The 26,393-nt window shown below is 39.1% G+C and overlaps 1 protein-coding gene across 1 annotated transcript in view; it reads left to right on the top strand.

Annotated features, from left to right (window-relative positions):
• cdh23 (cadherin-related 23) overlaps positions 1–26,393 on the top strand; it is a 303,992-nt gene that overhangs the window by 212,006 nt on the left and 65,593 nt on the right. Inside the window, exons 16-27 of the mRNA XM_072437248.1 lie at positions 2,360–2,465; positions 2,734–2,861; positions 6,735–6,807; positions 8,765–8,881; positions 10,457–10,569; positions 11,556–11,663; positions 16,124–16,313; positions 17,567–17,712; positions 18,734–18,953; positions 20,777–20,929; positions 21,072–21,185; positions 22,066–22,214. Coding sequence (XP_072293349.1) covers positions 2,360–2,465; positions 2,734–2,861; positions 6,735–6,807; positions 8,765–8,881; positions 10,457–10,569; positions 11,556–11,663; positions 16,124–16,313; positions 17,567–17,712; positions 18,734–18,953; positions 20,777–20,929; positions 21,072–21,185; positions 22,066–22,214 — 1,617 coding nt within the window. The remainder of the gene's footprint in view (positions 1–2,359; positions 2,466–2,733; positions 2,862–6,734; positions 6,808–8,764; positions 8,882–10,456; positions 10,570–11,555; positions 11,664–16,123; positions 16,314–17,566; positions 17,713–18,733; positions 18,954–20,776; positions 20,930–21,071; positions 21,186–22,065; positions 22,215–26,393) is intronic.

The raw sequence follows: 26,393 nt of genomic DNA, 5'->3' as shown, positions 1-26,393 counted from the left end.
CTGCTAAGGTAAGTCAAGGCATAAGCGCTGCACCTTTTGAAACATTATAATAAAATGCATTATGGTGAATGTACTTGTCTTGAGTCGCTCCACACTTGCCTGAAGTGTGGAGAAAAGGCTGCGGTGAAATACATTCTAAAGTATTAGGACGCCCTGCACCCACACAACACTTCTGTGGCTCGTCGTGAACGTGCATTTAAAGAGTGCAATTGTGGGTACGGAATGTATTTCTCCAATTCAAATCCAGCACCTCAAGAGTCACATTTTTTACCCAACAGCATTTTGCATTCACCAGTCCACCTGCTTGACCCGAGCATTTCTGGACAGTGCGACGGAGCCATTGCACCCAAGAGAACCAACACTAGCTCAAGACCTGCAAAACTCACAGCCCCACACTATTTTCTATTCAAAAATAAAAGGAATTTATTTATTTACTCAGTCTTTTTAAGTAGCCAACACCAACTTTTCTTTCCGGGCAGTTGCCTTGGCTGTATTAGTTTCAAAGCCCGCAACAATAGAGTGGACGTTGTACTTTGATCGAGTTTCTTTCACTTTCTTTGTCGATGTTACTGTAATTGTGAGGTTATATGTTTGTGTGCACTTATCCTGGAGGAAGTGGCCAGCCTTCTACGTGGGCCATCAGTCACTGCCAGAGAAAAAAGCCAAACGCACGCCGGCACAATCGTAGCTAATGGTTCAGCGTTTCCTGTGATTGCTCCCCGGGCAGAGGAACTATTGCGTACCTCTTGGGGGTATAGCTGCAGCGCTGTCCTGTACATTGTGGAGTTCGGAGCTGATGACTGGCCTCAACACTTGGCTCGCTCTGTTACATCAGTCAGCGCTAAGTCTAAACTGATATTAATTCAGCAGCCGGGAGGAATGAGGAAAGCGGCTGTGTGTGTCAGCAATATGCCTTGAAGTTCATTTTTATACAGTGTGATATGAGCAGAGAAAAGCACTGCATATACACGTATCAGGTATTACATTATGACAACTGCCAACTAAAGCGGCGTTTCCAGTGTGTCCTGTTGTGTGAGTTCTCTCCACTCTCAACAATAAAATGGTACTGCAGCTAACATTTGTGTAAAATCATAAACTCGCACAAGTAACTGTACTAATTTGTAAGTGTTTGAAGAGAAAAAAGAGGCAATAAGTGACATTTTTAGCAATTGCCATGTTTTTGTTTGTCAAATAAGAATAGCCTGTTCTGACACAGTGATCCTCTTTGCGATCATGTGTTCGTAACCAAGTGCACAGTTTTGTTGATTTCAAATTAAAAAGAGGCACCAGTAGGATTTGTGTACCAGTAAATGAATTATGGTGGCTAAAAGACAAGTTCAGAGCATCTACAAAACTGCTGCGTTTGTCAATTGCTCTCTTGTTGTCGGTATTTTAACCAGAGCTGTTCAAATAGTCATGAAACATATCATGGTTTTGGCAGGTGTGAGAAGTTGCAGCGCATCACCGTCTGCTCCATTATGGGCCTGATGTTTCTTACATTTTTCTTGATCAGTAAACAAAAAGTAGAACGCTTTTTTTCTTTTAACAAACAATTCTTTTGAGACTCTCACCCCTTTCCTCACTATTTGCGCTTTCTAACGAAATCCCGTTCATAAACCCTTTTCAATCTCCCCTGAGTTTGATTTCCTTTACCTCTTTTGCCACTCATCTATTTGATTTCTCCGGCCCGACTCCTTTCACCTTCCTGAGTGGTAAATGACTGTCTGAAATGATACAGTTTGTCCAAGTTTGATTCGAGCCGACGGCGCAATGGAAACACTCACACACTCGCCTGGACGAACGGTATTGCTTACTCAACTCTTTTGGCGTCAAATGAAAGAGTAGTTGATTTATAGAGAGATTCAACTTAACTATTTTTGACAACCTGTCCAGCCTGTAATGACGCCAGGGAGGCCTCGCAGACTCCTCTCCCCAGCCAGGACATTTGTCTTGAAGTTGTTGCCAGTTCCTAAATAATGAGTGGGTGTCATTGTTTTGATGGCATTGTGGATTAGCCTTAGCTTCATACGTCCTCTATCTGCTTTAGCCTGTCGCCGCACAGTTGGTGTCCATCCAATATTGACGGTGGCGCCGCTAATAGCCAGATACAAGCTTTCGACTGTCCGATAACACTCCATCACGCGCTGACAACAACCTGGCATCGCCGCACATGCTCACAAAACTCGCACGCACAAAAAACATACGTCAACATCTTTGTATCATGAACCTAATAGAACAAGTAACATCTGCCCCACTTAAAACTTTCATCCGTATCGCTCTATGGATTTTGGCCTGTCAGAGAGGCGTGAGATAAAAGGAAAATGTCTGTCTAATAATTTAAATGTCTGACCACCCACAGGCGACCGATGATGACTCTCCGCCAAACAACTTCTTGACGTACACCATGACTTCAATCTCGGCGTTTCCTAGTTACTTCAGCGTCGTTATGGTGGAGGGGTTTGCAGGTAAGGTTTCACAATAATGAACAGAGGTTTGGAGTGGCAGGGGAAAAGCACGGTAAACAAACTTTGAACAATAACTTGAAGCATTTCACTTTGCCGTATTTAGAAATGTATTGGATCAACTGCTGTAAAAGCAAGAATTCAATGAAAGATTTCAAGGATACAATAAAGACAATAGGAGAAAAGCGAGACAAGTTTATGTTTGTATGTACACTAAATTAATTGCATGACTTAAAATATGATTACCGTATTCATTTTTCTTGTGTTCCAGAGATCCGTGTGATAAAGCCTCTGGACTATGAGAAGATTCCCGGTGGGGTCATCCACATCACTGTCATGGCCAAAGACGGAGGAAGCCCACCCCTCAACAGCTCCGTGCTGGTTGTCGTGGAAATCATTGTGAGTACTGAACAAATATTACAGTGTACATATATGCTCATGAAATACGAATACATTAAGGTTTGTGGGGGTGAGCAACGTGACAATATGGAATTAAAGTGTGATCTGACCCTGTGACTATCTGTTCATTTAGAGAGATGGTGATTTTATGTTTAACTTAGCTCTAGGTAATTTACTTTTGGTCAACCCCCGTCTCAACCATGTCAGCGAATCAGAGATATCCTTTTTTGTTCTTAAAGGGACATTGCACATTAATCAACATCGAACGAAAATGGGCCCGAGTTAGCTGATATGAGCCAAATGGCATTGGTAGTTCTCTTGCTAGATGTGAAAAAGGCATCCTTAAAGTAACTGCGCTCAAAAATCACACATAAAACATGCAGTATAAAATTGCAAACTTAGTCTAAGTTGCAGATTCAGACAACATCCCAATACTGATCGTGCTGGACTTGATCCTGCCGCTTTTGACACCCCATCATCTTTGCATGTCTCTCCAAGTATATTGAGCTGATTGATACTGAATTCTCATATCTTTACAACAGTTTATTACCCTTAATGGCTCCCGCTCAGCTTCGTCTCTCATCCACCAAAGTGTACCACAAGGCTCAGTACTGGGCCCCTTCTTGTTTATCTTTTACATGCTTCCTCGCGGACATTATCCTACGGAAAAATTGACTCAGGTTAAACTAATACGACACCCAACATCTCAACCAAGCCCAAAAGTTACACAGAACATTTAGTTTAGTTTATTTATTTGAATGGGACAGCTTGTATTAATGAGCAGTTGAGCTAAATCCAGTGTATTTAGAGCTAATTTAGCTAATGCTGCAAATACATACAACTACATAGATGCTTGATAGTGTTAGGAATATAGATTACATTTCATGCTTTCACACTTGTAGAACTGAATGCTATTATGGCCTATGACCAGTGATATATGTTATAAAATGCATATTTTGATAGACACTAAGACACATCTGACTTGTACTTCTTACATCTTCAGCCACATCAGTAATATCCTCTGCTTCAGATAACATACAGTACCTCATACCATATGTCGCTGCCTTCGCATCACACGCGCTTTCAGTATTTCCCCGCATCCTGAGTTATTATGGGTGCCTTGTGATCCATGTCTGAGCATTGCTTTGTTTGCAGGTTTATCACACACTGTGCTGATATCTGCTCTTGCCGTTCGCTCGATTTCTTCAGCTTTATCACACAATGTCTTATTTTAACTCCTGTGCAAAGTCATGGCAGTTTGAGACATTGGTTCAGATTCATTTTAGGCTTGGACAATGAGTAACTTAATCCTACATATTGTTTCAGGATTTTTTTTTTCTACCTAGAGTACATGTTTAAGCAAATCTACATTATGTTTCAGAGAATTTTAAGGGAATGTTGTTTTTCTCATTAAAAATATATACCGGTATACATATTTTCTAAATGTAGCAATATAGTAGCAGATGTAGCAGCAGTTATAGGATCATCAGCAAAACACAAAAGATGGGATGTTGAATTGGAAAAAGTCTTAAAATATTTGTCAACATTTTGATGATTTTTAAATGTATTTTTCTATTTATTTGAGTGAACGTTATAATCAAATAGAGTAGTGTTCATTGTCCATTCTGTTATTGTAAACTGAATATTGTTAAGGACTTACACATGTGTTTGATTTGGTAACACGCTCCATTTGCTTGAGTAAAACATCCCTTTACTAAAGCTCTTTATGTATAAGAAACAATGACATACACTGGTGATCCACTAATTCATATTTACTACATTTCTATTCTCTGCTGCTATCTGATACAGTTCAGATTACATTCCAGCGTTCGGGGTTTATATCCTATAAGGCCACATAGTTTACAGTTAGTGGGCCTGTAAAGCCAGTGTCTACTGTGATCATTCATAATAATGGGCATAAAAGTCTGAAATGATATCAGATGTGTCATGATACAATGCAGCATGTATCACATTTAGTATTTAGAAGTACAAAAGTAATTGTTTTCTTTTTGTTCCTGTATAAGTAGGATATGTTGTTTTTAGGAGATGTGCAAAGCGTAGTAAGTCCAAGTTTTACATAAGAGTATGGCTTATCCATCTAGTGAAATTAAAGGGTATGGTATGTAAAAACTACACAATGAAGAACCATTTCAATGTCATAAAGTTTCCTCTAAAAGTACAGTAAATTGTCATGCCACCTCTGGTTTCAAGAAGGAGTAACAGCCCAAAATAATATATATTATATACTTGGCAGATATTTTGTTGTGGCGACCCCAGAAGGGAAACGATGCTCAGAAGATGAAGTATCAAACATGCAGAGAAACATAAGGGATAAATGTCAAGTGCTGTTGAAACTTATGAAACTATTGAAGAGAAGCACCAAAATAAAACTGAGGTTATTCTAGTCCACAAACCGGCATTAGAATGGTCATAGTCTGCTCGGCGTGCACACTGCAGTCTATATATATGTATTACACTAAATATCACACTTTATTATGATAAACCAGCAGCAGTGTAAACCTCAAGCCAAAGTCATAAGTCATAAGTAAATACAATATTGTTATTAATATGTAATGCTACTGCAAATAGGAATGTACCATCATCATCATCAAGGTTCTCCGTGTAACTTTTCTGTTAAGGGGTCTGCCAGCTGGACCCCACGGTGATGTCATTGTTTTCCCTTAAATATTCCACAGGCACATGGCATTAAACTTATCTAACCACATAGAGACAAGAAAATTATGACACCTGGCAAAGTTGCAGTTAGTTTTTTGTTTTTTGTAATTGAATAAATGTTTGATCTATGCTCCCAGAAACACTACATAATGCACCTTTAATGCATTATTGTTACGTTATTGTGCAGATCTTTGGACAGTAGAGCCTACCGGTGTGTGTCCAAATGCGTTTTATTACTTTAACTATACTTTGAGTGTGAAATATCTTTTGGTAATTCCACCTAAGTAACAAACGTTCTTGCACTGTTCATAAACGCATGCACTGCTTTTTTTTCCCTATACTGTGTTGAATTATAATAGATGCATGCATAACATTTAACTTACAACACTGTAGTAATGCATTTTTGTCAGTTTAAATGCGTACCTTTAATCTCCATTGATATTAGTAGAATGTTGACCTTTTCTGTGATAATGCAAATACGACAGAAACAACGGCGTAATGAGGAGCCAGATAATACAAACAGAAGACCTATGTCCCCTGTTATCTGCCCATTATACTCCTAACCAACTATTCATCAACGAGGCGCGGCACAACGCACAATGAATGTTTCCTGCCGGGGTATTTTGGGCGCCTATATATCTATCTCTATGCCACTTTGGGGAGTAATATTGTGCAAAAGAATGAGTTGTATGCTGAAACGCGGAGGCCGAGAGGGAGACATGTGCCTTCTTTGCTGTCCTCCATATTGTTATAAGTCGCTCCGCAGGGGTTTATCAGTTGCCAACAGTGTTACAGAGACAAAAGCCTTGCACCAGTGTAAAACTCAGAGATAATAGGCACTGACTGTTGTTTAAGTGCTAACGTGTCACAGCGCTGTGCACAGTGGGGATCAGACTCAGTGAGCAGCCACACAACCAGATGAGTGGGAGGTGAATATGAAACGCTAATGCAAAATTGCTTAAAATACGCAATTTGGTAATGTACTGTTGTCTTATTATGGCTTGTAGACTAAGGTTATTGAAATATGTAAGGAGTGCAAATCTGCACCACATTCCTCACGTCATCCACAACCAGTAAACAAAGTGTGTTATTTGTTTAAACCCATAGAAAGGATGAGATACAAGATGTAAAAGGATCTCGTAAAACATTCGCTTATCAATTAGCGCTGAGTAAAATAACTGTTTTGCTTTTTTTTAGGATGAAAATGACAATCCACCTACCTTCAGCGCACCGTCCTACATCGTGCGAATCCTTGAGAACATTAACGCAGGTGAGTCATGGTCTTCTTACTGGGGTTATGGCTAAGTTTCTGCATCGCAACAAACCTGCAATTTATATACACTCCAAACTCATTGTGCTGCCCATAAATCACTCTTTATATTTTCTGACAAAAAAGAAATGGCTTCTTAGGGGGTTGTTTCACTATATTATATCCCTTCCTTCTGCCCAGCTTGTTTTGGTTTTGCATAATGTTTTTAACTGCCAAGCCCCTGAATGCAGATCCAGCGACTACAAAGCGAAAACTGGCAGTTATATTCATTCTTATGCATTCAGAAACTCTTTTATCCCAAACAATAGATTAATTCCAAGGCTCTGGAGGAAAATTACATATTTGACCGCCCTGTTCCTTTTGGAGATCCGACGGAACTGGGCACTTCAAATGTCTTGCACTGTAAAAGGCTGAGCGGCTTGGAGCTTCGTGGGGTTTTAGAAGGAGGCAATGGGGACGAAGGGATCCGGGCTGCAGGGCTAAGCTTTGGGGCTAGCGCCCTTAGCTGCTCTCTTTAGCCTGTCATATCTCTTTCTCTCGCTCTCTCTGCCTGCTTGGATATTGATCAGCGCTGTGCCAAGAAGAAGCTGTGCCAAACAAGCTGATAATCCACTAATCCGTAAACCCACTCGCTGCCATGCCATCAGTGCTGCAGTAGACGGGGGCGGTGAAGAAATTAGCGCCATACATTTCGGTTCGTCTGTGTGACACGTCTCCTGCTCTCTGTCTGTCTCGTAGAACGCGGTGAAGCGATTTTTGGACGTCGCTAAATTTGTAAAAACCCAAATGCTAAAGAATCCCAATGAGCATCTTATGTTAAAAACAATGTACAAAGTATATTTCTCGACCACTGCACCGTGTCTGTTTTCCTCTGATTCCTGGTCTTTACCTGTTCAACATGCACCTCACTCCGCTCCATCCCAGACAGAATAACAGTGCCACAATTAGAACATTAAAATTGCATCTATGTCTCTCAAATGTAGATAAAAAGGCAAAACAGGAACTTGCAGCTTAATCTTTCATGGGTGTAAGCCAATGTTACTGCACAGTTCTGAACATTTTTATCATACTTTAACCTCAGATTAATTTAAAGTAGGACCGTAGCTAACCATTATTTTAGTAAATGACTAGTTAGCAATTCTTTTTCCAATTAGTCGACTAGTCAAACAATGATTTCCATTGTACATTGACGTGTTTTAAATACATGTTTAGCGCATAAAGCATGAAATATGGTCACTGAAGGCTTCTAGACAGAGAGTGATTCCAAATAAAGTGTAATATAGATGCAAATCAGACATTTTGATTCTATTTTGACATTGTGAATTAATAACGCTGCTGTTCCAAAAGGTCTTATGTCCTGTTTTTTATAGTCTGTAATTGTAAATATCAAATATGAATATGATTATTGGAATAGTCAACTAGTCACAATTAAACATTTAAAGGCATGTTTCTGCACATGTTTGATTGAGGGAGAAAACACATGTAATATCACCCACGCCTGATTTCTGAATTTCCTTAAAAACTAAATATAATATAGTAATAATTGATTTAGTTTCATGTGTGGTCACCGCACTTCTGAACACTCTCTGTCTCTTTGTTAAATGAGACTCCTTGACCACTGGAGTCAAATGTTGTGAAAATGTGACTTTAAATTACCATTAAAGAATTATGCAAGAGGGAGTCTTGGCTGTCTCTTAGCTTTGTGCCTAACTCACCATTTCCATAGTTACCGGTTTAGGCTTCACAACCTGCTATCTGGAGAACGACTTTGCAGTTCAATTAAACATACATCACTTAACCTGATGTTGAGATAATGATGATTTTGCTTTGTATTTGTCTGTATTTGTCTTTTTCTCTCCCTCTTACGGCTCAGTATTTCCGTTCATTTATTTCCTCTCCCAGTGGAAGTTGTAACTCTCCCTCTCTCCCTCCCTCTCCCTCTCTCTGTCTCACTCAGGGGCGACTGTGCTGCTGGTGAATGCGACTGATTTGGACGCCTCGAGGGAGTTTGGCCAGGCCTCACTCATCTACTCCCTGGAGGGCTCCACTCAGTTTCGTCTCAACTCTCGCTCAGGTCTGAGGCTGCTGTGCGCGGCTATGGAAATTCACGGGCCAAGATTGCATATTTTAATGTCTCTCTTTCACCGAGGGATAGATTTTGCTGGGATTGTGCAAAACTGGTTGTATATGGTGATAGTTATTCCCAGTGGTGAAGAAAGCATGAACACCACTGTTAGAAATAAATAATTATACCTTGAATCAGATCCAAACAAAAGAAAAGTTTCATGTGGTCAAAAAAATGAAATTCTACATTTCTAAAGATATTTCTCTGCACAGCTAGTTTTTGCAGCAGCTTTGAAACAATTTGGCTCATAAGAGGTGTACTCTAGTATATTATACTTTTTTTGCCATGCTATATTTTTTGCATTGTTTCATTTATTTAAAGGTACATTACGTAACTTTTCTGATGGGAGCTTCACCGTGCATATTAAAAACGAGATAGTATATTATCTACACGTGATAACTTTGCTAGCCCATGTTAGCAGCTACGTATACAAAAGTAACACCTAACAAGGCTTTGACTTCATGTAAATATGGCTGATGGGTTTGTACCAGCCAAAATGCTCTAATAATTTAATAATTAGAGATTTTTTGGGGGACAAATGCTAATAGGTCAAGAAAAAAATATATAGGAGACTTTAGAATTGGCTTTAGAATAAAAAAACAACAACAAAAAATGGACAAGCTTGATGGGGAGTGACCTCATGCATTACCATTGAATGCTGCATCTTCTTTATAAATACGATAGGATCCACCACCTGCTTGTCTCCATAGAGATGTTATTGCTTGGAATGATCCACAGGAGACATAAAGGTGACACCACCAGGTCACACGAGGCCAGTCTCTGAAAGAAAACATTGGTAAAACATCTGTAAACTTAACAAATGCAAGATCAATATGTTTAATGCCATACTGTGGAACATTCAAAGCAAAGCAATACGATTTTCAATGCGACTCTTGATAGAGAGGTTTGCCTCAAGGACATTCAAAAAGATAGTCACTAAAGGCGAGACACTGCAGGTGAATAGGAAAACAAATCTTAAATCTAGGGATATCAAATTGAAACTGCTTTTGTAGTTGACTCATGTAAATGTGAGAGAAAATGTATAAAAATGTTTTCATCGTGTCATGTTTTCATATAAAATGAATGTATTGTTCAATTGCTGAAATGGCACATATTTGGGACATATGCATAAATGTGTAGAGCTGCAGATACAGGGGGAAATTGAGTAAACTAGATGAACAAAAAAAATGTTTGCCTAATTTTTTGGAGTTAAAACTTTAATCAATCAGGCTTAGAATTTGATATTAACAAATGCTTAAAGTTTGGTGTTTGTGGGGCTACTTTGCTGATCTTTATGCCCCATCTATGAAGTTCATTCAATCAAATAATAAAACATCTTTAGGTGCAGATTGTACAATGCTGTTGTTATAAAGATATATAGATATATGTTGAGAGGCTAAACAAACCAAAAAATAGTTTTTGCCTGTAGTGTCTCGTCACTAGAGGCAGTTTATCTTCCAAATTACAGAATAACAAAAAAAATAACAGAAGATTGTTATAATTTCTGATGTTGTTTTTTGTCAGGTGAGATCACGACCACCGCCCTCCTGGACCGTGAATTAAAAGCAGAGTATATTCTGATTGTTCGGGCAGTGGACGGAGGAGTCGGACCTCAGCAGAAAACCGGCATCGCCACGGTAACTCCTCTCATCTCATCCGTCAATCAACAATGTTTTGCCTGTCGGGTCTAATTAGCGTCTCTCCACTAATGACTGAGCTTCAATAGGAATCGTACAGTCGTATAGGCCCTATATTTCATTAACACTTGTAATGCTTGATTTAAATTGCATACTATATATTTGTGAATGGATCATTTGTGTTTGCTAACTAAGGCAATGAATTGAATATTAGACGCTAGAAAGTCAAGGTCATGAGAATCAGAAACGTTTGATTGCCATTGTCAGGGAACAAAAATGTAAAACTATGAACTTCAGTGATGTGGCGCAACATAAGGATATGAATAATAAATATGCTAAAAAAGTCGTGCATAAGTAAAGTGTCTTGGGATGAAAAGACTTGAATCCAATATATATATATAGTATGAACAGAACAAAACTGCAAAACTGCACCTAATTATCAAAACCTTCTTAAAGGATGTAGCACAGGTTAAAGGAGACATATGCAAACTCAACTGTAATAACCTTGCTACAACATTTTTCCTCATCCTTAGTGTAGTTAAAGTTATATTTTTATGTATGATTGACTAATCCTGTATTGTCCTGCAACTGAGGCTTAAGTTCTCTTAAGAAAAGTCCTGTTTTCACCTACCCACATTCCCGCCCACATCCCTGTGCTTGGTTGTGATTAGTTGAAAAGTTAAGATTAGAGTTCTAAAATGTCCAAAATAAAAACATGTGACTCTCTGCTTTTTTCTTTTTAGTTTTCAACGGGAATTCTATGGACTACTTTCTATTTCTAAGTCGTTTTAGACCAATATTGCAGTTTAAAACGAACAAAATGTTAAATGTTGATCTACTTGTGTAGTAGTTCAATACTAAGTTTGTGAAAAGGCATACTACTTTAAGCTGGGCTACCCACTAACCAGATGTTGGTTGGTTAAATCACCCACAAAGGTACTTTTGATTCAGTTGAGGTTAACATACTCCTCTTCTTTTTTGCACAGGTGAACATCACAGTCCTTGACATCAATGACAACGCCCCCAAGTGGCCAGATGAGCCATACTACGCTAACGTGGTGGAAAAGAGTCCAATAAACACTGATGTCATATCGGTAAGTTCACTGCTGTTCAAACTTTAAGCAAGTTGTTACAAAATATGACATTAATACAGTGAATAAGTTTGGTCTGTGTCAAAAGTACCACATTGTGTGTTGATTTTGGCTGTTTCTTGGCCAGGACACTCTTGAATAATATATGTTTCATCTCAGTGAGGTGCTCCTGCTTCTATAAAGGTTCAATAAATAAATGAAAAATAATGATGACCAAATAAACATGAACCTTTTAAGTAGTGAGGGTTAAATCTATACGGCTTCTCAGCTACCATCTCCGCTCATTTGACATAATGCATAGGTCATCACAAACACATTTATTCTAGCCCAAAGTCTTGTCCTACTGGTGTCTTTGGCTGTGTGTTGTTGTTAATTAAGTCTTGATTGTCCATTAATTAAGGAGACGTCGGGGAGTTAAATTAAGGGAGTCCAATTGCTAATTAAAATGTAGCCCAAAGTCATATGCATAGACAATTATTCAGCTTCTAGCCAAAAATGGAAGGAAGAACATTTTGAGAGAGAGAAAGAGGGGAGGAGGTGTTAGGCTTTGGGACGGCTTCAGTCTGTACTTTATTAAGAGGTCTTCCATTGTACAGCCAATTAAGTGATGATTCCTATAGTATATCGTTGCGGCATCCAGACTACTAACTACTGGTTCTGTCACCATTGCTACATGATGCTCTCTATACCACAAAGCTGCAGGATGTAAAGACATATCTTACAGAGAAAAAACCTGTAGCCAATGTTCTCGATCTTATAAAAAACGTATGATATTGCCAGATTTTTTTTTTGATTCAGTGAAAGAAGGATCTAGTGAGGATCAATGTGTTACAATAAGGTAATAGTTTGGCAATCATTTTGAATATTTACAATGAAAATATGCACATTTTAGATCTAGTATATCAACAGGTTTGGGAAGTAACACAACTAAATACATATATAAAATAAGATGCATTCATAGAACACACATTTTGAGTTACTGTATTCTGTATTATGGGATCAAACTGACAAATGGATTATTTGTTTTGCAATAATTGAACCACAACTATGACATAAGACATTAATGTGAGTCAATATTGTCAATTTTCCTCTTTAATTGCCAAACTTGAGGCCAGTTCCAGTGGTTTAGTCCTCAGAGCTCCTCCATGGTGCAGTCAAAGGCATACACTTGAGTAATGCATAGTGATTGTGACTGTTCTCCCCTGGGGGCCCCCTTCGGACTGCGTTTTCAATACATTTGCCCACCCAGCCTTGCAGACCTGTAATTGCCCCAAGTCTAGCCCCGGTCCGGCCCTGTGTTTCCATGGAGACAAGAGGCGACCTGCTGCGTCCTACCTGCAGCTGTCCAGTGAGCCGATGAATTTGTTTGCCGTGCCCGGAGCAGGGATCAGCCCTCTCAAATCTCAGAGCCCCTCTATTGAGTGTTTTCGTCGTGTCGTTGCGATGTGTTTTGGCTCTACTCATGAAACTGCGGAGAACAGTCGTCTTACCCGGAGATCGTCACGTTATCCCGTCGCAATACTGACCTAACCTAATACTGATGTGCAATTCTGTCGTATGTGCAATTGCTGTTGGAATTCATGTGCAATTCATGTGCAATTACTGTGAAATTCATGTGCAATCTATGTGCTGTCGTGACACATATTCATGTGCAATTACTGTCGGGATCACATGCAATGGTATTTATTTATTTATTTGTCTATGGGAGTTTTTATTTATTTATAGGAGATCTTCTACTGAAAGTGTTTTTCAGACTTCCTATAAGTGATCTGTTCTTCTGGATCTACCTCTGTATCTACCTGCGTTGCACCAATGAAATTTCCCCATGTGGGACAATAAAGGAATATCTTATCTTATCTTATCCCACTGCAGGGTATTTCCATTGTACACACACAAGTCTGCGCCGCTGATCACATTTCAGGACAGGGTGTTTCTCTGGATACAAAAAAAAAACACTTTAAAGTAGACGTATTATGCGTTGTTCAGGTACTTATTAGTATTGGACTGTCACTTTAACATTGTATTCACTGTAAACTGGAATATTAGTGATTTAAACAGGTCCACTTCCTGTTCAAAAGGTCAGAACTGATAAGCCACACCTCTTTAGGAAATTTCCTCATAACAAGCAGCAGATTGTCATTTCTATGTTTTTATTTTGGGAAAGTGGCTATAAAAGTAAACTAATTATGATGAGGAAGTACCAAAATAGTGTATTTTTGTGCCACTTTCAAGCCCGGATAAACAGATGAAAGGGATGCATAAAAATGGCAGGTGTTTGTTAAAATGACGTAATACAAGGGGAAAGTTAATTATTACTATTAATAACTATTAAGGGGGAGAAAAAGAAAGTAACTCGTCATGATCACAGTATTTTCAATTTGTAATCCAAACTACTGGCATTACATCTGTACTGATGTTGTGTGATTGGGCAAGACACTCCAGAATGTTATTTTTTTTCACCAAATGCATCAAAAATGTACTATAAAGGCTTTAAGAAGCTTGAGAAACTCGTAAAGCAAATGATTAGCTGTATAATTGAACATAAGCGCTTTAACCTCAGCTAAAACTAGACCATCATGAGGTTCCATCCCACAAGTATTTATTGTGATATTCCTGAGTATAAGAACATTTCTTTTCCTTCACCCTGGCTAACCTTCTTTAAATGTTGTGTCCACCATTGGTTGGTCGACTTTCTAAAAACAAACTTGGCTATCCACGTGTTCGAGAGCAAAAATACGAGTAGCAGTGTTGAAGTATAATGTTGAACCCCGCTGTGTCTAGAAGGCTTGAGAGAAAATGCATTAGTGCGGTTTTAATATATGAGCTATGTTTAAATAAAGCATAACTTTTTTCCCCTGCTTAATTTACCTCCTAGCAGACTGTAATATTTATTTTGTAACACTGATTGTAGTGTTGTCGCAGTATTCAAATTTCAAACTTAAACTCTTCTAAGGCAAAATTAACACACACTTTTCAATACAAAATATATTTTTTTAGACAAAACAATAATGATAACAATATTTTTCCAACATATTCTCTATTTTGTCTAATATTACCTTGTGTTCTTAGACTCTAAAATATTCAGGAAAGGTGCAATTTTATCCTTTTAGATCTATCTCCCTTGAAGATCATTAAAGCGTTCTGATTTTCTATACTAGTTTCAGAATCGATTAGTACAGATCTTCTTTTTGATGACACTTGTTTTAAGATGTGCGAAATATGCTGCATCGAGGTCCTGGACTAGCTTCCCGAGTCTAAGCTACTGCAGGCTACTTCCCTACACTACTCTGTCCATAATATGGGATCTTTTCTGCCAATAGCTCCTTCGCTACGGGCCACAGTTCAATAGAAAAAGCTTGATATATTTTCCCTCCTTCTTTTAATGTGCCCCGTTGTGTAGCTTGCATCGATTATTCGGTCTGGCTTCGGTCGGCCTCCTCGCCACATCTTATATCACATTCCTTTGTCTTTGCGATCAATGCGTCCGCTAGACTCCCGCCTAACATGTCTCTTAATTTTTAAATACCTGCAAAACCTTTGTTCCTCTAATGACCAATTAACCAGTTTCCAGCCATTTTCAGTCAGCGAAATGAATAATTGATCAGCTCTTTAAAAATCTGCCTGTGTTTTAGCCGAGCTGGGGGCCTCGTGCATTCGTTATCCATCGGCACTTTGTGACAGGGGAGAGACAGGGCCATTTTTCTCTCTGTCTGATTGATACAGGAGTGACTTTAGAACGAGCGACATGGCGGCGCTGAAGGGCTGGGACCGGACTTTACGCCTTTACTGTGCAACATATTGTGCTAATTATCGCTATTAACACTACGTAATTCATCTGAAACTGCATGTGCGTCTGTGTGTTTCATGTGTCAGGACTCCACCGGTAAAACGCAATGAAATCGAAATTGATATTTGAAATTTGGTTCTCTGCAAACAGACGTTGAATCAAAGAATATCGTGTCACAATTTAACATTTGAAGGTTTTAATCACATCACAAATTCCTCGTGTCTCGGCTTTCTTGGTAATGGATTTACAAAATGACTTATTTATGAGTTTAGGAAGCAAAGTGAAATGTGGTGAACTTACATGCATTTCTAGTAGATTTGCTTTAAACTATATCTAACTAGTCTATTTCTTTTGCTTGGACTGACCAAATATAGGCAAAGATGATCAGTATTTAAAATGGAAATTCTGGTTGATGATGTACGCTCATGTTTTCTTGAAGTAAGTCATTATGCAATCTCTATTTAAAGTTGATCTGCCCAGGGACTGAAGGTGTTATAGAAGTTCTATCTATAACCTTGTTCCTGTCCAAATCGAATGTCTGGACTAGTACCAGATCAGGACCAAACCGAGATCCAACCGCGCCATAAGTGTGCATGCAGACAAACCCTTCAGACAATGGTATCAACTAAAGTATGCCGATATATTTCACGTGTTTTGCTTGTCTTTTTACATCCAGGTGCTTGCGTTCGACCCCGACAACGGCGACAACGGGACAGTGGTGTACAGCATCAGTCCCGAAAACCCCTTCTACACCATAAACCGAAACAACGGGAAGATCCGCACCAGTGGAGTCACCCTGGACCGGGAAAGCACCAGCCCGCGAGACGCAGCGCTCATGAGGACTATTATCATCACAGCGGTCGACCGTAAGTGCTGTGTGTTTAGACAAAACGGGGAGATTGACTATTTCCACTCTGCAAATATGCCAGAGTAATTGATAATATATATACAGAGATTACGCTGACTATCTTGTAGGTTCGGACATCTTTCTATCATAAGTGGAAGTGGGAAACGATAAAGGTGCACTGTGTAACTCGCTCACAATCAGAATTAATGTTTTTCAATGCATTTTGGTGCAATAAAACACATTTTTTATTGTTTATTGGTATTTCCTTATTTGGATATTTATAAGTTACACATTGCACATTGTTTCCCTGTGAAGTGATTTTTTTCCATGTAGTAAATTTGTCCCGCTCCAGTGCAGATGTAATGTAAAAGCAGTTCTTTGGGTCAAAATGAGACTGCTGTGTGCTTTCTGCATGTAATTACAAAGCGTGTTACTGTCCTAGAACCAGGACATTCAGTTGTTAGCTTTACCGTGACGACAAAGCTTTGCTCTGGTTTCTGAGAATCGTGAAAAGAGCTTATAAAGTCATCACGGTGAAAAGGTCGGATGCTTGGAATGTTTGTATGAATATGTTTCTCATTTTTAAAACAGAAACAATCGGGTACAGCACCTTTAATTTTCTTTTCACTTCCCAAATGTACAATCTGCTGGCTGTTTATGGTGCATATTTTCCTTCCTTGGCCATTTTTAACCACTATATATGGAGAACTCAAGAGCTTTTGAGAGGCTCCTACTCAGTTTTCCAGACATCCCAATTAAGTCTCGGATTTAGTATTCAAATTCACTTTATTCCTTCTCACATTACTTTCCCTACCACTCATCTTTAAGAACTAGATATTTGCTTTAAGTTCAAGCATCCGATTGTACGTATTAGTAGTTATTAAGTTATTGATGGTTATGGTATATTAAAACATAAGTAAGAACAAAGGGTAAAGAGGAACGCTTCATGGACCTCCAGGCAGTCGTTAAAAGTATTTATAAAGAGGTGCTCTTTGTGGAGGGAACTCAGTGTATACAAAATACACAAATCCCTGGCACTTTCTTATCATTTAAAATGTGTTTATTAATTATGGCATGTCTCGATGGACCTCAGTAAGCCATAAGATGTGTTTCTTATTCTGAATGGTGGCGCTATCAATCCTCTCCTATTAGCTCTCCTCTCTCAATCTAATACTGCAAGTTTTAGTTGACCATGAAACTTTTTATTGCGCTAATAAACTCACTTGACCATGAGACAGATGTGCTTTTGTGTCCCTCTGGCGCCCTCTTTAGGTGGCACCCCTCCCCTGCAGGCAACTTCAAGCACCACGGTCATTGTCAATCTGCAAGACCTCAACGACAACGACCCCACGTTTCTCAACCTGCCCTTTGTGGCTGAAGTACCAGAGGGCCTGCCCATTGGATCCTCTGTTTATAAGGTAAACTAAGCCATGCATGCTTGTCTGATGAACTGCTGAAGACACAGAATAAAGTTACACAGTGCTTGAATTTTACTGTTATTGCTATCAACATTTCAATATTGCATTGCAAAATATGACAATCTGGTGGAGGGCAGGAAACATGACACATTAATGCAGAAACAAAACAGAAGTGTAGCTCACTCATAAATTTGGCGTATATCAATTTCTAGATCTGTCCCATTAATACCAATTATCCGTAAATATTTTTTCAACAAAAAGTATTTTCCAAAGGTATCCATCTATTTGTTCCATTGTAGGATTTTCATGTCCCAGATACATCATTTTAAAGTCAAGTGTAATTTGAATTTGCATTCCTGTATTTAGTCCAATATTTATAAACTATCCAAAAACTTAAGGAAATTATGGAAAGCAACACTTTTTCCAACAAGTATTTCTCAAATGAATTGTGTGCACTTTGACATGGGATTTTTCCAAGTATATTGATTATAAATATATTTATGTCCGAGTATATTAAGTTCTATATAGATTGCACAGTGTTTTCTAAATAATTATCAACAAAAAAAATCCACATTTGACAGAATACAAATGTCTTTGTTTGGTTTAGGTTGGTTCTAAAACCACCAATAGTCTAAAAAATATAAATATTAATTTTAAACACCTCCCATTACTATTAAACATTAAATTCTGTAATTATGAATATTTTATTCTCAATATTGCAAAAACCAAAAAACATACATGAACCTTACTGGAATACTTATAATGGATTTGATTGTTATTAGATCATTATGTGTGGAAAAGTACATGGTCTATTATCATTATAGTACATTTGTATCAAGTATTAAATCCATTCCTTTGTACCAAAATGTAGTTTTAAATTGTAATATGGTGACAGCACTAGTTGTAAATCAAGGTTTGATTCACGTCACATTTAAAAAGAATTTGAAGCCAATTTATTTTTATTTTCTATGCTAGATTCATATTCCTGGCAACATAAAGTAATGGTGTACTGCATCCTTAGGTCCTAGTGGAGGACCCTGACGAGGACAAGAATGGTTTGATCACGATGGCGCTCCAGGTGGGAATGCCCCGCCTGGACTTCTTCTTAAACACGACCACAGGCGTCCTGAGCTCCACCGCTGTTCTGGACCGGGAGCAGATCGGACAGTACCAGCTCAGGATCATCGCTTATGACGCTGGAAAGTTCCCTCGCACATCCACCTCCACTCTCACTGTGTCAGGTGAGCAGCACAAAAAATGTGGTCGTAATTACAGCTTCACTGAGTTAAAAGGTGTTTGAGGGCAGCTGTTTCGAACCTTAACCTTAGCACATTGTTGTTGTGTCCCTGGGCAAGACACACACTTCGGTCACATTGGCCACTCGGGTCGCAGTGTATGGCTGAAGTTCTGTCAGGAAGTGCATCTAACGGAACAAACTGCCAAATCGTCTCCAACTATGAAAAGTTAAAGAAATACTGTTGAAATTATGAAATATTATGCATACTCATTTTGGCCATTGTTTTGTCTTTTTTTTCTATGTTTGTACGGCCAATTTAGCTTAAAATGTTGCATTTAAGGCCAGTGCAGACAAAGCTTTTGTGTTCATTGGCCAATCTGGTCTTTCACGCTTTCACTGGGTTAGAGCTGGGTTACTCAAGTACTAAGTAAGATAGCCAAAATCTCCTTTGTGCATTTTTCTGTTTCTAATTGGTCAACAATGAAAAAAAACATGTACAATAGGCTCCTCCCCTCTGGGGCCCTGAAAAGGAGACTCTAAATCTCAGTAACTTTATGGTTAAATAAAGGTCAATACACAAAATTAAGCAAGACATTTTAACCTTTCTCAGCTTCATAACTACCAAATATGAGCATTTTTACACATTAATATGCCTTATTTTGTAAAAATGTAAAAAGTGTAAAACATTATTTTACTTTTATATAAACAACAGAAATGTAACTCTAAATGTAGAATGTATTCTCCTGCAGTGACTTGCCTTATAAAAGATTTAGCATTAGGCTACCCCAAATAAATTGTCTGTTTGCTGTAACCCGAGTCAACATTTTTCAAGTGGCTCGGTCGGTAGGCAAATTCTTATTTTTTTTACTTTGAAGGCAAAAAAAAGGTAAAAATGTTGTCATTTTTTGACTCGGAGTGACCACCAGGGGTCAGGCTTCAACAGTCAATGACGGAAAACGTCTCGATCAACCCGATCGGGAGACTAAATCTCGATTTTAAGATATTTCAATCGACCTTTTGTACGGCATTATCCTTTATTTTGGTAGCGAAGGCGAGCGGGGGAAACATGCGGGGGACACGGGCGCCGCCATGTTTGTTGTGATGACGCTGCTGGGCGTGTGTCAATCCCAGAATGCATTGCGTAAAACACCCTGACAGAGCCTGGCATGTCCTATGGACACTACAGTGGCGCCGACAGAGGCAAATGAACTTGATTAAGGCAATTTGTTGTCATTAACTCGCAATCTGTTTCATTACAGATGAATGTGGTGTACTGACTATGCAGACGCACATGTGATGCGCAGTGCGTTATCTTTGCTTTAAGGTTAACAAGCGTATTCGACACGGTAATTTAGGGAAGTCCGGTCGCTGAGTCGGCAAGATAATTGAAAAACAAAAGAATTTGACATTTTTTCAACAAAATGCTGATAAAAAAATTTCAGTCTGCTAGTTTCACACTGGGTCGGTCGGGTTACGGCAAACAGACATATTGCTCAGCCTTACAATCATGTGTAATGTATAAAGCTGCACCATCTTATGGCATGGATGTTTCTGTGGACACATATTTCAGTGTCTGCATATCTCTGTTGTCTAGTACATACTACAGCTAAACTTTTTTAAAAGCAATGTTACAATTCACTTTTAAATGGGATGGGAAATGATGAGATTGTCACTTATGTATGAAAGTATATTTGTCCTAATCACTGTGTCGAGACTGCTTTTACACAATTGAATACACCTGTGTTTATAGATTTGTTTTGTCATTATCTTTGTCCTCATGCGCACCTGTCCGTGTGTCCTCGTCCCTGTCCCATGTGTCTGTGTCAGTCCTGGATGTGAACGATGAGACGCCCACCTTCAAACCGCACCTGTACAATGTTTCCCTGAAGGAGAACGTCCCCCGGGACTACGTCGTCGCCCGCCTCCTCTGCACCGACAACGACACCGGGCTCAACGCTGAGCTCAGCTACTTCATCACAGGTCAGACCACTAACTAAATACAACATATATATTGTATTTTTCACCCCGTTTCCTCCTTCAACAGTCGCTTTATTTATTGCCATACATTGTTCTCCATCCATTTATTATAAGTCTTATTTGTACCCGTTGTTGCCGTTGACAGATGGTAACCAGGACGGTAAATTCAGCGTCGGCTTCAGGGATGGGATAGTCCGGACTGTGGTCGGACTGGACAGAGAGACCCAGGCTTCATATTCGCTGATTATTGAAGCGATCGGTGAGTTTGGAGCGTCTGATCGAGACAAAACTCATTCATTCTTGCGTTTTGATATTCATTTCACCGTCCACGGCTTGTATTTATGATAATAGGTCTCGTTTGCTCATTTGTTTTGTCATCTTCAAAGGCCTCCTTGTTGTACGACAATGAGACAAAACCAAAAACAAAAAAAAGGGCTTCTCATTTCGGAGTGATTTCAGAACGTTGCTCAACCGCCTTTGTTCCTTTTTGAAAAGAATGAACAAAAAAGTCTGAGGTTTTCCTGTTTTGGAGGCGACAACGGGCTGAGATCGTGTAAAACGGTGCAAGGCGACAGAATTAGTGGCCCATTTTCCTGCAGACAAAGACATCAACACTATTTAGGGGATTGTCTTATTTTAAGCTACGACTTAATTTTGAACATGCATCACAGTTTTAAGGCAATAGTCTACGTGCAGCTGCAATGGAAATATCCATTATTATTCTGTGCAATACATGTAAATGAAGTGCAGTTGTAAACCGTGTTTTACTCACAATATATCAAACACTAAAAGTCAGAAACCAATGTGTTTTATCAATTTATGAAGAAAAACATTGTCACAAAAAAGCAGCACAAGGGTTTTACTAATGAAATAAACGCATAGATTGCGCAATTTACATGAAAATATTTAAATTCCATACACTTTTTTCTTCTTTTTTTAGGATTATTTATCTTTCACAATAAAACAACACAAAATCAAGTCAGCTGGCAGAAATATCACAATAATCACTACTTGTAACTCTTTTTATGATGTTTTTCCCCGATTTACATTTGACATAGTCCCATGTTCGGAGGCCCTCGTCTCAATTCACAAAATAATGACCTCTCTGATCATTTAAAAACATGTCTTTTCTCTCAAAGACAATGGTCCCGCCGGCAGCAGGAGGACAGGAACGGCCACAGTGTTCGTGGAGGTGCAGGACGTCAACGACAACAGACCCATCTTCCTCCAGAACAGCTACGAGACGAGTGTGTTGGAGACGGTGCCCCAGGGAACCAGCATCCTCAAGGTATCAACACAAATCAAAAGAAAATCCCAGAAAATTGAAAATACAATATAGTTGTTTGGCTCAGAATGCATGACTTGTGCTTATGCAGTAACTAGAATATACAAAACACTACAAACTAACATTAAATGAGTGCAAATGTGATGCTAAGGTGTTATTGGCAACTTGTAGCTGTTGTAATCATTTAAGCTATTGGCTTTTGTTGAATTATTGTGTTAACATCTCCTGCTCAAATGACCAAAGTTTTAATGTTTAAAAGTATTACATAAATCTGTATTGAAACCATCTTTTGACCAGGGAAATGGTGCAGTGAAAACATATGGACCGTTTCAAATGATCCGTCGTCAGATTGTTATTTTTCTGCAATGGAAGCAACTGGAGGCAAAAGGAAAAAGACCAAAAAAACCTTTTCAATCATTAACTGACATGAGATCTGAATGCCTATAAGAAAAAAGAAGCAACAATTTTTTACATAAGATATGTCAGTTTTTTTTTTTTTCCTGTTACAAATGATTGAAACATTTTATTTTCTAGCCTAAAATTTGTATTTTAACTTAATAAAAAAGCATAATTTGTGGTATCTAAGTAATAATGTATCTGAAGGTAAAATGAAATCCATTGTGCGTTCAACATTTCTCTTAAGTGTGTACCAGTTAAACTAAAAAATGTGTCATAATCCCCTTTAAACCAGGCTTTTGATTTTCATTTGCCAAAACCACAGTGATTTGAGGTTAATCTCAGTTTTTTCCATTGAAATCACATTTAATTTTTGCCTCCATTACAGAGTGTTTTTGTTTTCCACCTTTCAAAGGGTCTATTATTCCTTTCCTTTTCTCTGTTCACCTGGGTCTTTTCAGGCTGAAAGTGAGCATTTATAATATTTGTGTATCAAAATCTGTTGCGCTAATAAACTCACTTGACCCATTGGCATGGGTCTGCAATGCTCAATATCAAAAAGGAAATCACAATTCGTCTGGTGGTGTCGAGGCCTTCAGGGAGTGAAAATGTGTCTATTGTGGTTCAAATTACAACCTTCAGTAACACTTCATAAAAATTTCACTTTTAATAGCCTTAATACAGCATGAATAAAGACTTCATGTAAGATTAATAAGAAATATTAAGGCTTAGTAACTACTTAATCAATACCCTTACACCTAAGTAGTTACTTATCCTGAATCATTCTTAAACTATGTGTCTTTGTTCATGCTTATTAATTCTGATTAAGGTGAAGTTATTATATGTATTCTAATTAAGTGATATTTATTGAATGCACATTGTTTGTAGTCAGATTGTCATGTCTAATTGGTGATGGTTGGTCATTATTGTCCAGCTCTAAGCTTATACAATCCCGTGTTGATCTTGCTGTTTCACGCTGATGCCCGTCATATTTCAGTCACATAGTCGCACATACACGGTGTTGTAGGTTTGGTCTCCTTTTTGGCTTCTTGCTGTTGAGTTTGCGTTGCCCGCGGCTGCGTTAGCTTCACACTCTCTGGTCTCCTATGGGGCGGCCGCCGGAAGGAAGCGTTGTACGACCTGCGATATGAACCGAACCGCCTCCAGTGTTTGAGTTGAGGCTCTCCCGACTTGTTCCTGCTCCTGAAGCTGTCCTCGTAGCTGTCGCTTTCCGAGTCTCCGGAGCGTTTGGAGGGTTGACACACCACCACGAAGGCCGCTACTCCGGCCAGGAACAGGGACAGGCCCAGGACGATCATGATGGTGAACTCCGGGTCGTGAATGTCGGAGGAGTACGACGGCGGCAGTGGGACAGAGGGAGGAGTAGTGGAGGGTGACGGAGAGGTGGAGATGTTGAGAAGGCTGGACAGAGTGGACAGGGTGGAGTTTTCTATCCCAAAGGGGAAGGTGGTGTTGCTGTCTGGGTCAGTAGTGTTCATTTTGCCTGAAAAGGGAGATTAGATGGATTAGATAACTCAAAGAGGTTTAAAGAGTCTTAGAGGACAAGCATTATGCATTCTTTGTGTTTCTATTGACCTTCTCATCCCCCGTTTCACTCTGTCCTTTCCTGTCTAATAAAAACCTACTGGCAACAAAATCAAAAAAAAAACGTTTGCTGACTTCCGGGTTGAAAATAGTGGCACTGATTTGCGCCAGCCCCTTTACGTTACATTTGGAGACTTTGCAGTTGTGGAGGATTTTTAATGTATTTTTTTATTTATTTTTGCCAAAATATCTTAGCCGAATCCTACGTGTGTCACCGTTTAAGAAAATAAAACTGCACAAAGTAAAGAGAGTGTGTATCGGTGGGGAATATTGGGACCGATCAAACCGGAGACTCAGAGCAATGGCGTTTTGACCACAGGAGAATTAAGATTATTTCAAACATTATATATATGCATTATATGTTAAAAGCTCCTAAGAGTCAATTTTGCATAATGGGTCTCCTTTAAAATAATGAATCAACTGAAAGCACACATCTGTGAGGTGATCCCTTGTCAGGAATAGAGTTAGAATTCCATCTACTGGCAGCAGAGGGAATTACCATTGGGGAATAAACACTTGCCCTGGCGTACTAATGCAGGCACATGGTTGTAATGAACCAGATCCGATTGCAGAAATGCAGAACAAAGCTGCGATAATTTATGGATTTACAAAAGTGCAGAAGACCCCCGAGCTCTACCTATGACATCACAAATCTGTCAAATTTGAATTTGGTGTGTGTTAAGGGAACAATGTCAATTTTGCATAATGTGTGCCCTGTAAAACAGACACGTTTTTTAAGTTTTAGCTGTGTTTTTGAACTGAAAAAAAAATGTGTTTTGGACATTCATTCACACATAGCTGGTTAGCCTCTATCTTGCCTTTAAACTCTTTATATTTAGATTTTTTTGTCAAGTCCATTGGAAAATTACTCATTTACTTCCATGGCAGACTTGGAAGTGGACAAGACAGTTTAGATCATTACATAACACAAATGGCTGCTTATGTTCATTGTTTATCCCCGTTAGTGCAGAAAAGGTGTCGCAATTCTTCCTCGTTTTGTTAGAACGAGAATGTTTTAGAGACATTTTTGGCACCTGAAATGTCTAGTATTTTGATGAAGATCTTGTTGGTGTCTTTTTGTTTTGTTTGACAGGACAGTGAAATATTTACAGCCCAACAGCAGTCGCCTCGCAGGGCTTTGCAAACAATGTTGATTTTACCAATAGAAAATCAAACAATGAAACCGTCATAATAAAATATATTTGGGAAAACCTTGTTGAATGCATTATAAACCAAGATGAGCTTTAGTTTCTCTGTTCCAATTCATTATTTCTCCATTGTGTTCAAGTGGAATTTTGACCAGATCCACACCACTTTGCTTAGTACGGTTTATGTTTTCTCAAAATGCCACTCTAGTTGTTTTTCAGGCTTGTGTTTAGTTGTGACTTATTGGCCCTGCAAAACCAAGCACAGTAAGCATGTTTGAGATCACACACACACACACGTACAGTACGCACCGGACCACCGCTTTCCCGCACACGTGTGTCGAGTGTTTGGCATTTGCAGCAATTATGTAGTTATTAAATCAAGGTCCACACTACAGTAAATGCTCGACAGGCTTTTCTTCAACGTAAAACAAATTGGGTTTATTAAAATGGCCCTTGTAAAATGCACTGCAGCCACCTCTTCCAGCCGCTCTACAATTATCCCCCCCCCCTCTCATTCTGTGCGCCCCCATCTAAGGCACAGTAACATTTGTAAATGTCATCGTCCTTAATTCGGCGCAGACACAGCACGGCTTATCGGTTTAAGGGGAACACATTGGGACGTGAAATTATTTTTAAGAGCAAATGCCAGGAAAGCTGTGAAAAGGCCAGTGGAGCGGGACTGGCTCGTTAGAGAGTCAGTTCATTAGTCAGCGACTCCCGGACACATACACACCGACGCAGGAGAGCAGTCCGTAGAGAGGATAGTGCGCACTTTCTACGAGTCAGGTCTGAACTGGAGTCGGCTGGGGCTGGAGTTGGGATTCTTGCTCGACTAAAACATGCCCTGTGCGTCGATTAATCATCAATAAAGGGGGCGTTACGGGGAAAAAAGCTCATTAAATGATTTGGATCTCGTGCAAAAACGATGTAAACAGAGACGTACTAGTAAACATCATCTTCATAAGTGAAAAGAAGACTGATTAAACTGCTGTTGTCCATAATATAGTAAAGTATAATCATCATTTGTCCACTA

The sequence above is a fragment of the Eucyclogobius newberryi genome, unplaced genomic scaffold (assembly GCF_026437365.1).
Source record: "Eucyclogobius newberryi isolate DKJ021-1_F unplaced genomic scaffold, fEucNew1.0.hap1 SCAF_8, whole genome shotgun sequence".
Taxonomy (NCBI): domain Eukaryota; kingdom Metazoa; phylum Chordata; class Actinopteri; order Gobiiformes; family Gobiidae; genus Eucyclogobius; species Eucyclogobius newberryi.
The sequence above is the reverse complement of the archived record's forward strand: the minus strand, read 5'-3'. Positions and strand labels throughout refer to the sequence as shown.